The 15,589-nt window shown below is 40.4% G+C and overlaps 1 protein-coding gene across 2 annotated transcripts in view; it reads left to right on the top strand.

Moving 5' to 3' along the window:
- The window catches only part of MND1 (meiotic nuclear divisions 1), a 40,429-nt gene extending 31,261 nt beyond the window's left edge, over positions 1-9,168 (top strand). Inside the window, exons 7-9 of one of the 2 annotated variants that reach the window (XM_081022152.1) lie at positions 4,872-4,916; positions 6,433-6,557; positions 9,000-9,168. In XM_081022152.1, the coding sequence (XP_080878278.1) occupies positions 4,872-4,916; positions 6,433-6,539 (152 nt within the window). In that variant the 3' untranslated portion in view covers positions 6,540-6,557; positions 9,000-9,168. Of the gene's footprint in view, positions 1-4,871; positions 4,917-6,432; positions 6,667-8,999 lie in introns of those variants that run through there. The other variant, XM_081022151.1, reaches the window with a different exon arrangement.
- Positions 9,169-15,589: the final 6,421 nt, after the last annotated feature.

Below are 15,589 nucleotides of genomic sequence, written 5' to 3'. Positions count from 1 at the left end.
AACCTGAAACGTATGCAACCCGAGGTACCACTGTAACAGAAACAAAGAGCAGGCACTTAAGACCCCAGATTAGAAAATGCTGTACTGTGGTAACTATCCGAATGTGTGCGAACAAGCCTCACTGCAGATTGGCATAGAAAGTTGATTCCTTCCTAAGCAGAGTATGTCTCAAGTGGGTGTGGAGTCATGAAAGAGCTCTCTCCAAAAGCAGAGATGTGGTAGTACAGCTATTATCACATGTTGTTTTGTATTGTCACATGTTATTTGGCAGTGGTAGAGCCAGTGCTAGCTCTACTCCAAGTTGGACCTGTTTAAGTTGATGTATATGACTAATTTAGGTTCAATAATTTCGGTGGAGCTGAAGAACGCTGTCAAGGAAACACATTTTACATCTTTATTTTTTATTTAACAAAGTTTATTACTGTAAATAGAACATCAAAGTAGTTTACAAAAAAAAAAGCCACACACTGAAATTGTCAATAAAAGACAAATGTATTCTTAAAAAACCAGAATATAATTAAAACACATGCTAACTTCTACTTGTCTGGATAGGTTTGTCTGCACAATTTATTTTTTAGTAGACACCAAAAAGTGTGCAGCCAAGGTGCCTATCTGATGTCAATAGGCAAAATTTTCCAAAGTGTAGGTGCTGCCAAGCTAAAAAGAGAGAAAATCTTCCAAGTGTGGAACAAGTATTATGTGGCACTTGTAACAATGCCAGTTCCTCAGATTGAAGCAGTCAAGTAGGCATATATTGAGTGAATGTATAAGTAACTCAAAGTGAAAAATGTTCTGCTCTAGAATTGCTGTAGTAATTTCTCTGTTTCAGAAGTTAGTGATGGCCTGTAGAGTAGGTTATGTTCTCATGATTTGCGGAACATTCTTTGCTTTTTACTATAATCATCTCACTATTTAAGTACAAAGCATGATTCAGTAGAACTGTACAGCAGCAATTTTAGAGCTTCTACCCTGATTTCAAATGGTGCTGGAATACAGTCATTCCAGCATTTGCAAGTGTTGCTGAAGTAATTGTTCAGGAATATCAGAGTAAAAATGTGAGTTACTATGTGCTATTTTAACAGTAACTAATTTGAAAGTCTCCTAGGAGATTGGACCTTTGCTGGCTAAAAGAAATCCATAAATCCCGCTTGCTGGTAGATATTTGAAACTAGATAGCTTACACTGGCCGGAGCCACTTCTTGTTTTGTAAATTTAGATACTCTTTCTATCTGAACATACTTGATGCTTTTTTCAGGGTCAAGAACTTGAGGTTCCTGTTTTCGAAAAGGTTTCATTTTACATCTTGTCAAGTTGCCTTAAAAGATGAAAGGGCCAGTATTGTTTGCAGATACTTCTTGCTGAAAATTCAAATGATGCTTGCTGTTAGTAGGACTATGCAAAAACCCAGGCTGCCAAATCCTCAACGCGGGGTAATAAGGTTACTGAGGATTAAGAGTCCTATCATTGTTCATAACCGTTGATTATTGAACTTTTCCCAATATTTTCTTCTGATCTTTTATATCAACTCTACAAATAGTTTGAGACATGATCTTACTCCAAGGTATCCAGTTCTTAGATCTTGCGAAATGCTTACTGCTTTACTCTCAGCAATTATCCCAGTCCAATCCCAGAATTTACATCCCTTAAGTTTGCAAAAGGCCATTTACAAGCAACTTCCCATTAAGCTCCACCAAATGATGTGAACCTGGAAACACCCTGTACAGAAGTACTCTCAGTTTCTAATGCAGAGATGACTGACCTGTGGCTCTTTAAATGTTACTGGATTCCAGCTCCCATCAGCTCCAGCCAGCATGGTTAAGTATGGTGGGATGTGTTATCGAACAGCCTTTGGGGGACTACAGGTTCCCCATTCCTGCTCTATTGAGTTCGGTGTCTGCTACTCCATCCTGTCCACATTTTCAGGCAGTGATTCCATCTGTGCCCTAGACAATCTTTTCTTTGAATCAAGACTTTTCTCTGAAGTTGCAGGTGTGCCTTGGAGTAGTACAGATAATGTTTTGCTGGCAGTGTTTGTTCCAGACTAGGTGTAGAAAATAGTAGCAATGTTGTATCTATCTTTCTATTATCTATCTATTTATCCCCCCCCCCCCATCTGGCTGGGTTTCCCAACAGAATATTAAAAATATGATCTTTAAAAACTTCCCTAAACAGGGCTGCTTTCCGATGTCTTCTAGAGGTCAGATAGTTGTTTATTTCCTTGACATCTAATGGGAGGGCATTCTACAAGGCAGGCGCCACTACCGAGAAGGCTCTCTGCCTGGTTTGTAGCTTATGGCAGGGTTGAGAAACTTGTGGCCCTCAAGATGTTGTTGGACCACAACTGCCCTTCAGTTAGTTGCAAGCATATCCAAAGTCCATTTTGGGGGCTTAATCCGGCCCCTGTGGCAGTATATGTCCTGGGGTTAAATCCTTTTAAAAGCTCAGCAACTCTGGTCAGCCCTCATGCATGTTCACTTCATCAAATCTGTCCCTCTTTGAAAAAAGTTTGGGCACCCCTGAGTTGGTGGGTGATAGGAGTTCTAGTCCAGCGACATTTGGAGGACCAAAGCTTAGCCACATCTGGCTTACAGACAAGACCAGGATGGAGCTTAAGGCCAATAAAAAGCTGCTCTTGGCAATGAAAAATGTTCTTCCAGGCATAGGGAGAAAATTGATGCATATAAGACAATGGTGTGTATGTAGGGAAGAGAATTATGGGAGCTTGTGTAAAATATAGGGAGTGAAGACTACAAAGAGATGTCACTGTTTTGGCAGCAGCATGTGAAAAGGTTTGATACTTTCCATGTCTCCAAACTTGTAAGATAGCAACTAGGTAAACATAGTTAAAACTCCAGTGGCTCTTAGAACCTTATTTAGACTAGAGAGTCACAAAATCATTTAATATTTTTTCCTATTAAAGCAGTTTGGGGTGCACCAAAAACCTCCGTGTGAAATACTTGGGGTAAAGTATTGTCTTTGTAGATTCCGCATGTCCCTAAAGACAGTTGCAGTGCATAATTATACTCTTTGTCAGATTCAGTTGTGGACCCACACTGTACCACCTTCTTATCTGATAATCACATTGAAAATAAAGGCCTACTGGGAGACTTTTTAATGTTTTGCAGCATCATTAAAAAGTAAGCTTATTGTATGCCCTCTCTGAAAACTTAAAACAAGTGTTGGTTTAAAAAAAAGTTGATTTAAAAGAAAATGTTTCGGAACAAAATCAATGTTTTGAAACAACAAGTCTGATGAGTGCAACCTTATGTTGCTTTCAACGTGCTGAAACAGTATTTCCTTATGCTCTTTATATTGAGCTTATTTTATTTATTTATTTATTTATTTATTTATTTTAAAAAATTAAAATAAAAAATGTAGAAAGATACTCTAAACTTCCTATTTCTATGTCACAGAAAACACAAAAGGGCAGGGGCCCTTTTTCATTGTGTTTTTTTAAGAAATAAAAAATGCAAATACCTTATGAACCGAGCTGAGAACAGTACTTAGACTCAGATAATGTACATTAGCCTTCCTCTTGAGTTTGACGGCAGCTCATTTTGCAAGTTGAGTAAGCCTTGCCTACAGTACAAACATCATAACAATGAGACATTTTATGTTGCTTTAATTTCTCAGCGTCCCTAGAGACAAGCTGTAGGCTGTGCATTGACCACTGCCAATAAATAATATAGACAAGCACTGGCAAGACAGAGGGGTGTGTGTGGGTGTGAGAAACATGACAGCTCTTTCAGGCTTTCAGTATGGGAATCTGAGTCTGCATCTGTATACACTCCAGAGGGGGAAAGTTGAAAGATCTGAAAGAGAGTTGTTTGCTTTGTATACAGTTCCCCACCACCATCCCACTTCACAGTGTTTGTGGACTGATTTTAAGACTATTTTAAAAGGATTATTTGGGTAAATGTTTAAGCTACTGTTTTATACATTCCTTGGAGTGCTTGCCTTACTTCCACAAGTTGTCTGCTTGCACAAGCAGGCTATTGTGTCAGCATGGAACTTATAAATCTCAGTCTAGGAAGCATGTTCTTCCGTTATGAAAGTTGCAGTGCTTGCTGTTGATAGCAACTGGTTCCCGTATAATGCTGGTCACTTGAATAAATTGCCCTCATGAGTGAGGAAGGTGATTGGAAAGAACATGTGAAGTGGCCCATGAGCAAGGTCACTCCAATCACTTAAAAAGAAAGAAAGAGAAATTTCGCCAGGAGGTGAAAGAATCTCTAATTTGTCCATGTTTTCTTTTTGTGTGAATGTGTGGTGTGTGTGTGTGAGTGAGAAAGAGAGAGAAACCACGTGGATGATTTCCTTTTTTCAACTGTATAATTTTCTTTGGCTGTATCAAGAGAGATGATGATGCAGACATTTCTAGTGATGCACCAGAAAAGTCAGGTGCCATGATTCCGGAATAGGATGTGTTGAGGGCCACAAATATGTGGTCCTAAAAGCAAGTTGAGCAAGCAGGTGGGGATGTGGTCAACAGAACTGCAAGAGGGATGTGAACAGTTAGATCCCAATCTTATTGAGCCCAATTTTTCCCAACCTGTGTGCAGAGCCATTTCTGGTGCATGATAGCAAGTTGCAGTTCTAAAGTTGCTACGTGACATTTTTTAGCATACTTGTAGAAACCACATATTTAACATGCTGATTCAGTTTGATATAGCTATGTTAATCTTATTTGAAGGTTTGGTGGAATAATAAGTTCAAAAGTAAAACATTTTCAAGCTGTTGCAAAATAAGAATTGTGCTGTGTGCTCACAAAACCACTTTTAAATGCCATTTTAACCCCTTAAGGCTGTTGCATTACATGAGTAGGAATTGCTGGTATTGATTTCCTGTTGTTTCTTGTTGTTTTTTTCCAGGTCAAGCAAATAAAGTGGCTAAGGAAGCAGCCAACAGATGGACTGGTGTGTCTGCATTTGCATTCCTTAGCAACATCCCTGTCCCTTCCTTGAGGAAAAATAAACTCAAGAGAAGAAGCAATCATTCATAAAACTTGCAATTTGTTAGCTCTTACCAGAGCTGCTATACAATTCATAAAATATTATTTAACTGGTAGTGTTTGCCATTGCTCAGGAAAATACTGCACATGAATGCTGCTTCTCATGAATGCATCATTATAAATTTATTTCATGTGTTCTTAACAGCTGCAGTCATTGCCACATATCATTATCATTTTTGTTCAGTTTCAAATCACTGTATATGTTAAGCAAACCCAGTCTGCAAATAACATGCGCAGTAGGAGAATTTGTTCTTTGCATTTCATTTCTGCACAGCCTACAACGGGGGGCTTTCTTTCTCTGCAAACTAGCAAAGTGCTTGACTTTCAGCCAGTAAAAAACTGATGCAGTGAGCCTGGAGGACACAATTGTGTCTTAAATTTGATTCCACAGCATATCTTAGATTACAGCAAGCTCTTCTTATTCGTTATCACCAGATATCCACGTTTATGGGGATCAACGATACCATATAAATGGAATTTTGCACTTCGCAACCGCTTCACATGACACCTTGTTATCAGGTCTAAAGTAATTGATGTTTGTCTAGGATTCAGCTGCATCACTTCTTCACCCTGATAAAGTCCAGTAGAAAATAAAACATGCACATTCCACTCACTAAATTGATCTATTGAACATGCATCACAGAAGGTGCAAAGTATAACTAAATATGATGGATTGCCTTATCCCACATAAAGTTCTCTTTTATGATTATCTTCCAAAGCCCTTCTCCAGCTGCCCCCTGCCCCCACCATCAGAAGTTAGGCAGGTGGCTCTTGGAGAATGGCCATTCCACTTTTTGGAATGTCCTTGCCAGGAAAGCTTAGCAGGCATCAACTCTTTGTTTATTTTCCTAGACCTTTTAAAACCACCTTCAGAGCAGCAATGCTGAAGGGCAGGATAAAAATAACAAATCTCCTTTTTGCTTGTTTTTTGTTGAGCTGCTCTGTTACGCCGCTTTAAGTGTTTGCAAGCAATGCTGTTTTAAGAACTGGATATGTGTTGACTACTAATTTGCCCTGGTCCCCTTCCTTGTGATTTTCCAGTTCTGTTGCAAGATCTGATACCAGTTACCACTTGACAACTCCTGTTGTGGAGAGTTTCCTCCCATCAGATGTCCTGTTGGAGGTTTGAGACTGGTGAAGAATCTCTATGGGTAACATACAGACAAGTTCATGGTAACCAGTGTTAGGTGTTGCAACAGAAAGGCAGAAAAATCACTTTGAGGAAGACCTTGGCATGGAATGGTAATGTGTAGACTGGCCCTGCTGTTTCACACTGGCAGTGGGTCTTCTTTAAAAAAAAAAAATAGAAAGCCCTGATGATTGAAATTATGGAATGGAACTCTCCATTCTAAAAACTTTATTTCTTGAAAACAAAAACCCATCTTATTTAATTTTTTCCCCCACCCCTATTTTGTCCACAGATAATATCTTTGCAGCAAAATCTTGGGCCAAACGGAAGTTTGCATTTGAAGAGAGCAAAATTGACAAAACATTTGGCATTCCTGAAGACTTTGACTACATCAATTAGAAAGGTTTAGTAAGAATGGCAAGTAATTTAATATTGTTCAAGAGATTTTGTTTTCATTCTGAAGTTTCTTTTTCTTTTACCATTATTTGTATTTTGGTTAATAAAATCTGAAAATATATTGAAAATATATTTTTGCTTTCACTCTGTGACCCAGTAATTTTATCTCATAGAATCATAGAATTGCAGACTTGGAAGGGACCCCAAGGGTCAACTAGTCCAACCTCCTGCAATGCAAAATGAGAGCTAATTATAATCTATTATTAAGGTAGATGCTATAATGTCCATTTTGCTAGCTGCATTATGTTAGAAAGTGTTGCGGCCTAGGCCAAAAACGTGGGTGAGAGAAACTGGAAACCGTGTTTTATGCTGGAAAATAAATAAGGCGGTAAAATAAATTACATCTGTAATTAAAAGTTTTGGGGGAAGATATGAAAGAACAGCTATATTCATTTCATGCAGTGCACTAGATATGCGCAAAGAATAGGCAATGCAGTTACCGTATTTTTTGTCCCATAGGACGTTCCGTCCCATAGGACGCACCTAGTTTTTTTGGGGGGAAATAAAGAAATCCCCCCCCCTTTATTTCCCCCCAAAACCAGGTCGGGGAAACCGACCAGGTCGAGGAACAGCGGGATGGCAGCACTGCGCCTCCTTGCTGTCCCCCGAGCTTGTGGGGCTGGCCGATGTCTGTCCGGCGGGTGGGGCGCTCTGCTTCAGGGCGCCCCTCGCGCCGGGCGGCAGGCTGCTATCTGCAGCATAGGGAGCCGTGCGGGAACTCCCGCAGGGCTGCCTAGGCTGCGGATGTGTTCCCGAAGCGCCAGGCGCTGTGCTTTCAGCGCGCCCGGCGCTCTGGGAAGCAGGCTGCTATCCGCAGCCTAGACAGCCCTGCGGGAACTCCCGCAGGGCTGCCTAGGCTGCGGATGTGTTCCTGAAGCCTGGAGAGCGAGAGGGGTCGGTGCGCACCGACCCCTCTCGCTTTCCAAGCTTCAGTGAAAGCCTGCATTCGCCCCATAGGACGCACCCAGATTTCCCCTTCATTTTTGGAGGGGAAAAAGTGTGTCCTATAGGGCAAAAAATACGGTAATCTCTTGATGGTTTAGTCATATTTCCTAAGCTATGGTCTAGGATCACTGAGCAATTTTGAAAAACCAGGTAGACCCAAATAAAAGGCATAATGGGGTTGTACATGATCCTGAAGATATTGTTAAAATTTGGGGTGGGGGACCAGACCCCCCATAATCTCTACATTCAGTGAAGGGTTAGAATTTGAGCAAATTCATGAATTCAGCTGTGTTGTTGAAGAAACAAAAGACTTAAAAAGGCCTTTGATAAAGGTAAGTCATCAGGAAAACAACAGACTCTGCCCATTTTGCTAAGGGCTTGAGAAACAGCTTGCCAGGGTGACTGAGTGGGGGACGATGCTGGAAGCAGAAGGGGAGTTGTTGTTTTCTCCCAAGTGCTGTTGGGAAGAAGGAGGAGGAAGTGGGGAGAAATCCATGGGGGCTGAAGGGCATGAGCCATCCTGGTTGGCTGAAGCAGGTTGTTACAGAGAGACATGGGGATGATGCTTAGGATGCCTCTGAATCCAAGACTGCACAGCTGGGAAGGACAAGCCCCTTTAGATGTGAATGCTGTGAACTCTCTCTCCATAAACCTCAGGTGTATATATGTGTGAATAAACCACACCTCCTAAAGACACTGCAGAAACTGCTGTGCCTCATTTTCCCAAAGGAAACCCAAACCCTGATTGAGTGCTAAGACCACTTGGCAGAGATTGGGGTGGCCAGTAACAATATTTTCCTGGGATAAGCAGAAGAGGCAGCAGATTAGTAAAATGTAGCAATCACAATTCGCTGACAATAGTGCGAAATAACACAAGTTCTGGAAATTATCCTCACACCCACCATGACTTCAGTTTCAGTCATTGTAATATTGTGTTACACGTTGATGACCTTTCTACAAGACTTGAAATAAACAGTTGCTACACAGCTGTGGCATCTTCCTCAAGTTCCTGCTTCTCATTCGTTCATTCATTCACAATCCCACGGCAAACAGCACCACCTGCACTGACGTAACCTGGCAGCTGCCTTTACCTGCACCTCATCTGGGTCAGCCCCCCTGCATTTCTCCCATTGATGATACTTTGCTGCCAAAGCTGGCTGGGTTTCACATGCTAGATCTGTGGAAAGTGGTTCTGGTTGGATGTGTGCATACACAGCTCCCAGGCATCCACCTGTGGACAGAGTGCTGATGTGTACGCACATTTCCCAGTATTGCCCCCTCTTTGCAGCCCTAGTATATGGACTTTATGGTGGCAACAACAGGGCAAAATGTAGAGCGGACTGAATGAATGGGGGAAGTCTACCACCACAAGGCAGTCAGCCATCAGGGATCTCTCTCGTTAAAAAAAAATACAGTATTTTTTCTTAATACATCTATCTTTGCATGCCAACGTTTTAGCTATTATTGAGAAAATGGCATCTAATCCTGAAAACCCTCAACAAGTCTCATCTCTCCCATTGACCATCTGCTGTGGCCTTGGACCAATCAAATGTCTTTCAGCTCTAATCACCCAACTGTAACTTATCTGGCTCTGTTATTGTGAAAAATAAACAATTCAGATTCTTGATTTGCAGTGTGCTTTGTGAAATGATAAATACTAGTAATATATGTGCTTCCTTAAGAGCAAGGAGATGAAAGACATCCAAAACGTAAACAAAACATAGTACAATATTAACTCCACTGAAACCTTAATAATGCAGTAATTCAAAATATGCGTTCTGACCACAAAAACTAAACCATTTTTTTCCTGGAAGCTATTTATTTTTTGTCTTCTTTCCCACAACTTAATGTTAACAATATGTTCTGTGCTTTTAAAAAAATCTAACTAGTCACCTGATTTTGATGCAGATGCTAACCCTACCCTGGCAGTTACAAGGAAACTTGTTATCAATTTCATATCTTGCTTGAAAACATAAAATTACAAAACCCAGCAAAATGGTCAAAGGGTCAAAGCTAGATGCGTCTTTAATTACATTAATCATATCTAACCAAAACACCATAACTATACAGCAGCCTTACCACTTATGAAAATAATCTGTAGAACCATACAGTTTTTAAGCTTGATACAAAAACAGACCATAATCCTCCAGTTGGAGCCAGGCTAAAGGTACTATGAAATTCTGTGCAACAGAACTGTAGAAAGGCTGGTAAAGAGAATATATGTTTCCTCTGTTGTGGCTTGGTTGCAGTATCTTCAGTTTTTATCTTACTCATAGGCTTTTTCCTGTTTGACTCTTGCAACTACAAATGTAGGGGGGCAGGGACTAGAGTATCTCCATAATAAGTCCTCCTGCTAAAATTTCATTGTACAATCCTGCATAACTATATTTTAAAAAAGAGATAAAAGTGAAAGCAGCCCTAAACATGAAAGTCTACATGTCTTACTCAAGTCCTTTGGACAACTTCTAAAGCTGTAACTTGATTTCTTGTGTTTTCAAAGTCCTGTTAATTGTTCAGGTGTGGGAGGTTTTTTACAAGCAGTTTATTTAACTCTTTTCATAGTTATCTTTCTTTGAGTTATGCACTGTCTTGTTCTTTTGTCAGTTTCATATGAATAAGTTGAACAGCTGCAGCAAAATTATCCTCAAGTCCGTTTGTTAAATAACAAAAGGTGAAGTGTAACTTAAGGTGTAACCGCATAACTGTCAAATTGATATCAGTGTCAAATTGATATTTACCTGAAGTTTGAATTTGAAAAGTAAACTAAGATGCATAGACATACAGAACATGATGTATCCAAAATTATGTGATCTGTTCTTGTGCAGGGTGTGTGTGTGTGTGTGTGTGAAGTTTGCAGGGCTAATTGGGAGATATTTCATTGGTACTCTGATATTTTTTTTAATTCAAATATTAATGCTTTTGCATCCCTAAATCAAGTCCTTGCACCGTTGTGGAAAATTTAGGGAAGTTTTAAATGTTTGATGTTTTATTGTATTTTTAGTATTTTGTTGGAAGCTGCTCAGAGTGGCTGGGGAAACCCAGCCAGATAGGCGGGGTATAGATATTATATTATTATTATTATTATTATTATTATTATTATTATATCACTGGGGAATCATTTCGCTTGTCAAAAAGTTCATACACAAAAATATATATTCACCTGTCCTATGTTGAGATAATGTTGATTCCACATGCAAGTTTTTCAGTAAATTTAAAATATTTTTTTAAACTGGTGACTGTCGTTCATGATGATCCACTAACAATATTTACAACTGAATCCCATGTCCTGTGAACAGTATGTAGAAGCATACTGTTCACAGGACATAGGCTGCCATAAGTACCTATCTAGGGTAAGCGCATATAGTTCACTACTAGTTGGTCATGCTAAAAAAGGAAGTATGGGTATTAAGATGAACTTGTAAAATCCACTTTTTCAGCTTCTTTGTGACAAAAACCAACAGGAAATATAAATGAGTGCCAGATGTGAGAAAAATGCAGCTTTTAGCTGCCCTCTGTTTGGAGCTCTCAGATGTTTTGCCTTTTTGCTGCTTGTTTAACATCTGGTGGTGATGGTTGGATACAGATGGCCATGTACCAAATTATAACTTGACATGCGGTAAGCTGTTTGTCAGCCGTATCTTGCCAAAGGGATGGTGAGAAATCTACTGCATTTCCAGATATCTACAGAAAATGAGAAATAGTGAATTTCTGCTGGCTTACCCGATGATTATAAAATTTCCAATTGGTAAATTATTGCCTGAATTCACACCATTTCTTATGTACCTTCTTGGATAGATACTCTGTTTAATTATAATTTGAAGGATTAACTCCATGACCAGATTTAGGAACAGTTACCTGTTCACTTAACTGCTGAAACAAAGAACTCAGCCAGTTTATCTTCTCATGCAAAGCTGGCAGACTAACTCATGGGACCAGTGTTCCCTTAATGTTCTGTTTGTTACCATTGGGGCAGGGGGAGATTCTTATATTGGTGTCCATTCAACAAACTCTGTACATGTGTGAGTGGTTGTGATCAGATCCAGGCTTGTCAATTTGTCATCTTACAGGACAGAGATAAATCATGCATGCAGATTGTGTTTCAGGGTGATGAAATGAGCTAGAGATTGGGGGGGGGGAGGGATTAAGATAGTCAAAAGATAGTCAAATAAAGTACAGATACCAAAGATGCTCCTTGTCTGGGATGCCATTAATGCTCAAGGGCCATCTCTGGGTACCTCTCCCTGGCACTGTTAAGGATCATAAAGGTAAAAGATAACGGACCCCGGACAGTTAAGTCTAGTCAAAGGTGACTGGGGTTGTGGCGCTCATCTCACTTTCAGGCCGAGGGAGCCAGCGTTTGTCCACAGACAGCTTTCTGGGTCATGTGGCCAGCATGACTAAACCGCTTCTGGTTCAACGGAACACTGTGACGCACAGAAATGCCATTTACCTTCCCGCTGCAGCTGTACCTATTTATCTACTTGCTCTGGCGTGCTTTCGAGCTGCTAGGTTGGCAGGAGCTGGGACAGAGCAATGGGAGCTCACCCCATCACAGGGATTCAAACTGCCGACCTTCTGATCGGCAAGCCCAAGAGACTCAGTGGTTTAGACCACAGTGCCACACGCTCCCTAGTTAGGGATCATAAACTAACTAGAGCCCTCTGGACCACGTTTGATTCAGTAGTTGTGGTTAGTGATAACTACCCCACACGTCTGCTGATAAAATAGGTTTCTGAAAGGATCATAAAGAGAAAGAAAAATCTATCTTGGCTTACCATGTCTGCTCATGTTTTTATACGTAGTTACTGTTATTTCGGGACGTGGGTGGCACTGTGGGTTAAACCACAGAGCCTAGGACTTGCCGATCAGAAGGTCGGCGGTTCGAATCCCCACAACGGGGTGAGTTCCCGTTGTTCGGTCCCTGCTCCTGCCAACCTAGCAGTTCGAAAGCACGTCACCAAGTGCAAGTAGATAAATAGGTACCACTCCGGTGGGAAGGTAAACGGCATTTCCGTGTGCTGCTCTGGTTCGCCAGAAGCAGCTTAGTCATGCTGGCCACATGACTCGGAAGCTGTCTGCGGACAAACACCGGCTCCCTCGGCCTATAGAGCGAGATGAGCGCACAACCCCAGAGTCGGTCACGACTGGACCTAATGGTCAGGGGTCCCTTTACCTTTACCTTACTAAACTTTCAGTGTCCCACCTGTCCCTGGAAAAACATAATATTTGTCCTGGGATATTGCGATGGTACTTTCCATTTTCACAGCAGCAGACTTTTCAGCTGATATGGTCAGCTGGGAAGCTGCAGGTGCATATGGATTCCAGGTAACACATCATTTTATCCATAAAAAAAATACATTCCTGATGCAAGAATGCTTCACACGGAGATGAGCATGGATGTGGAAAATCCTCGGATACTTTCACACCTGGTTCGGAGTTGGTCAAATCACTAGAATCAGATCCTTATTGACTTATAATAGGTTCTTCAGTTGATGGAGTTACAGTGCAGTTGAGGCAATAAGTTCAGAAACAGCTAATATGTTGCAAATATTGGTCTTTTAAAAATACATTTTGTCAAGTACTGTAAGCAGCACATGTCTTAATTATAAATTACTTCATTTATAAACATCAGTAGTAAATAAAAGTTATGTAAACTTCAAAACATGAGTGTTCTCACAAATTCTCTACATGCTGTTCTTAATGTGCCAACGTTAAGTTTGTATAAGGACAAACCAGATATGAGTTTACTAGGATGACATTTGCAATGTTTTAACAATTTATTTTTTTACACGGTGTAATATGTGTTGTTGTTCATCTGAGGTTGTATTTACCTAATTTTAAGACCTGCTAAGGAACGGGTGATTGTTATTATGTCCTGATACGTAAAACCACAGAATTCAGAGAGGGTGTACTTTCTTTTTTCCCTGACTGCATATCTACACATACAAAGAAATAACAGTCAAAAAACAAAAACAAAACCCTCATATACCCGTATATATACACAAACATACAAGAATTTAATCTCACAGATTTCAGTGTCTTTAGGACACACTAGAATTCCTGTCTGCTTCATCTACCTCATGTTTCACCCAAATCCCTTTCTTTTCTCTTAACTAGTGATATGAAACACTAATTAATGCTCTTTCATTTGACCAGTTCTTGGTTGGAAAAAATCTGACTAATGATGGATAGAGGACTGTTTATGGGGATCAAATGGATGTTGCCCCTCCAGTCAGCGTCTTGCAAATAGAGAAATCCCACTAGTAAGTCATGAGTGAGAGTTTATTGGAGCCTTAAGAAGTTCCTTACTACTTAGCTCCATATGTGTTCCCCACATCAAGGTTACAGTCCTTAACTGTATCCAAATGTCCCAAGTATCAAATGTTTGATTAGAGATTGCCCTCTTGCTCCCTAAATTACATAAGTTTAACTTAAATATTTCCATAAAACATTAAGCTCTTTTTGATTCTTCTCTGTATGTTAAGAAAGCACAGACCTCACTTAACAGCATTAAGCCTAAACATAGTAAATTGTAAATAGTAAATAGTAAATTGCTAAAAAGATTATTCCCAGTTGTGGTTTACAGGTTTAGCACTCTTTCTTTGTGTGAGCTGTGAATCCAGCATCGGTGTGGGCAAGAACCCTAATCCTTATTTTTAAACATGAAAGATGGTCCAGTCTTCTTGTTATAAATAATGCTTACTAGGAAATTGTCCCCTCATCTTAAAATACATGGCTGTGTACTTGACTGTTGTATCTGTCAGTTGAATTAACTATTACTCACTAAAGCATTTCATTCTTTCCTGATTTTCAATAATTGCAAGGATGGTGAATATATGTGTATACAGGTGATTACATTTTTTTCAGCAGTATTTTTTTAAAAAACAACAAAAAAATAGATTATTTGGCTCCGTGGTAGAAGGCTGATGCTAATAGGCAAAAATGCCATTTTAATGGCACATTTTGAATAGGAAAACCACAAGTTTTGTTATGTCATATGGCAAAGAATTGGTAGATTCAGGTTTTGGCTGTAAACTCCACCCCCCCCCCCCCATCACTAGGCAGAAAGAAAAATGGGAAAAATAAGACATTATTACACAGTTTCTGTTTGGGCCTCTCTCTCTTTTTGCTATTTTACTTTAAAAGGCTGTTTTTTCCATTAGAAGATATTCCCATACATCTCAAGGAACCCTTCAGAGTAAGTTGTTGCCTGGCGCTCCATAGCTGTCTGGTGCACATTTATTCCATCTTGACCCTATTTGCACTACAGTGGTACCTTGGGTTACAGACGCTTCAGGTTACAGATGCTTCAGGTTACAGACTCCGCTAACCCGGAAGTAGTACCTCAGGTTAAGAACTTTGCTTCAGGATGAGAACAGAAATTGCACAGCAGCGGCGCAGCAGCAGCAGGAGGCCCCATTAGCTAAAGTGGTGCTTCAGGTTAAGAACAGTTTCAGGTTAAGAACGGACCTCCAGAACGAATTAAGTTCTTAACCTGAGGTACCACTGTATAGATTTAAAGTGGTATCATGCCACTCTGAACAGCCAACAGATCCAGGTCGCAGTTGTTTCTTACAGTTGCTGAGAGTTGCTTGGAGACCCCTTTTTGACCTCACAGAGTTGCATCACAAAATTGGGGAAAGTGTGAATTTCTAAAGTTGGCTGCACTGCATGTCCTGTTTTGGTTCATGCAGATTAGGTAGGCACACATGAAATTTCAAACTGAACCAAGTTTCTTCCCCATCACTAGGGCCTCTGCTGCTGCAGACAACATTCACCCTCATAATTTCCACCACTGTTGTGGGTTTCCATTATGGACAACCCAAATTATTTTTTCTGTATGAAGCCTTAATAATCTCTGAGTGATGGACTAGCCTGACCATGATATCCCTGCTTCCTTTGCTGACTAAAGTAGTCTGGGTCAGGCACAGTGAGGTGACCATCTGAAGTAGTGGATGCTGGGTGGCAAACAGCAGTGAGTTGTTGGAGCTGTGTTTGCCATGCAGTTTGCCCTGTACCTGCTAAGGTAGTTTGCTGCTCTCAAATGT

This window comes from Podarcis pityusensis (genome assembly GCF_964106645.2).
Source record: "Podarcis pityusensis genome assembly, chromosome: 9".
Lineage (NCBI taxonomy): Eukaryota > Metazoa > Chordata > Lepidosauria > Squamata > Lacertidae > Podarcis > Podarcis pityusensis.
This window is presented reverse-complemented; position numbering and strand designations above follow the sequence as displayed.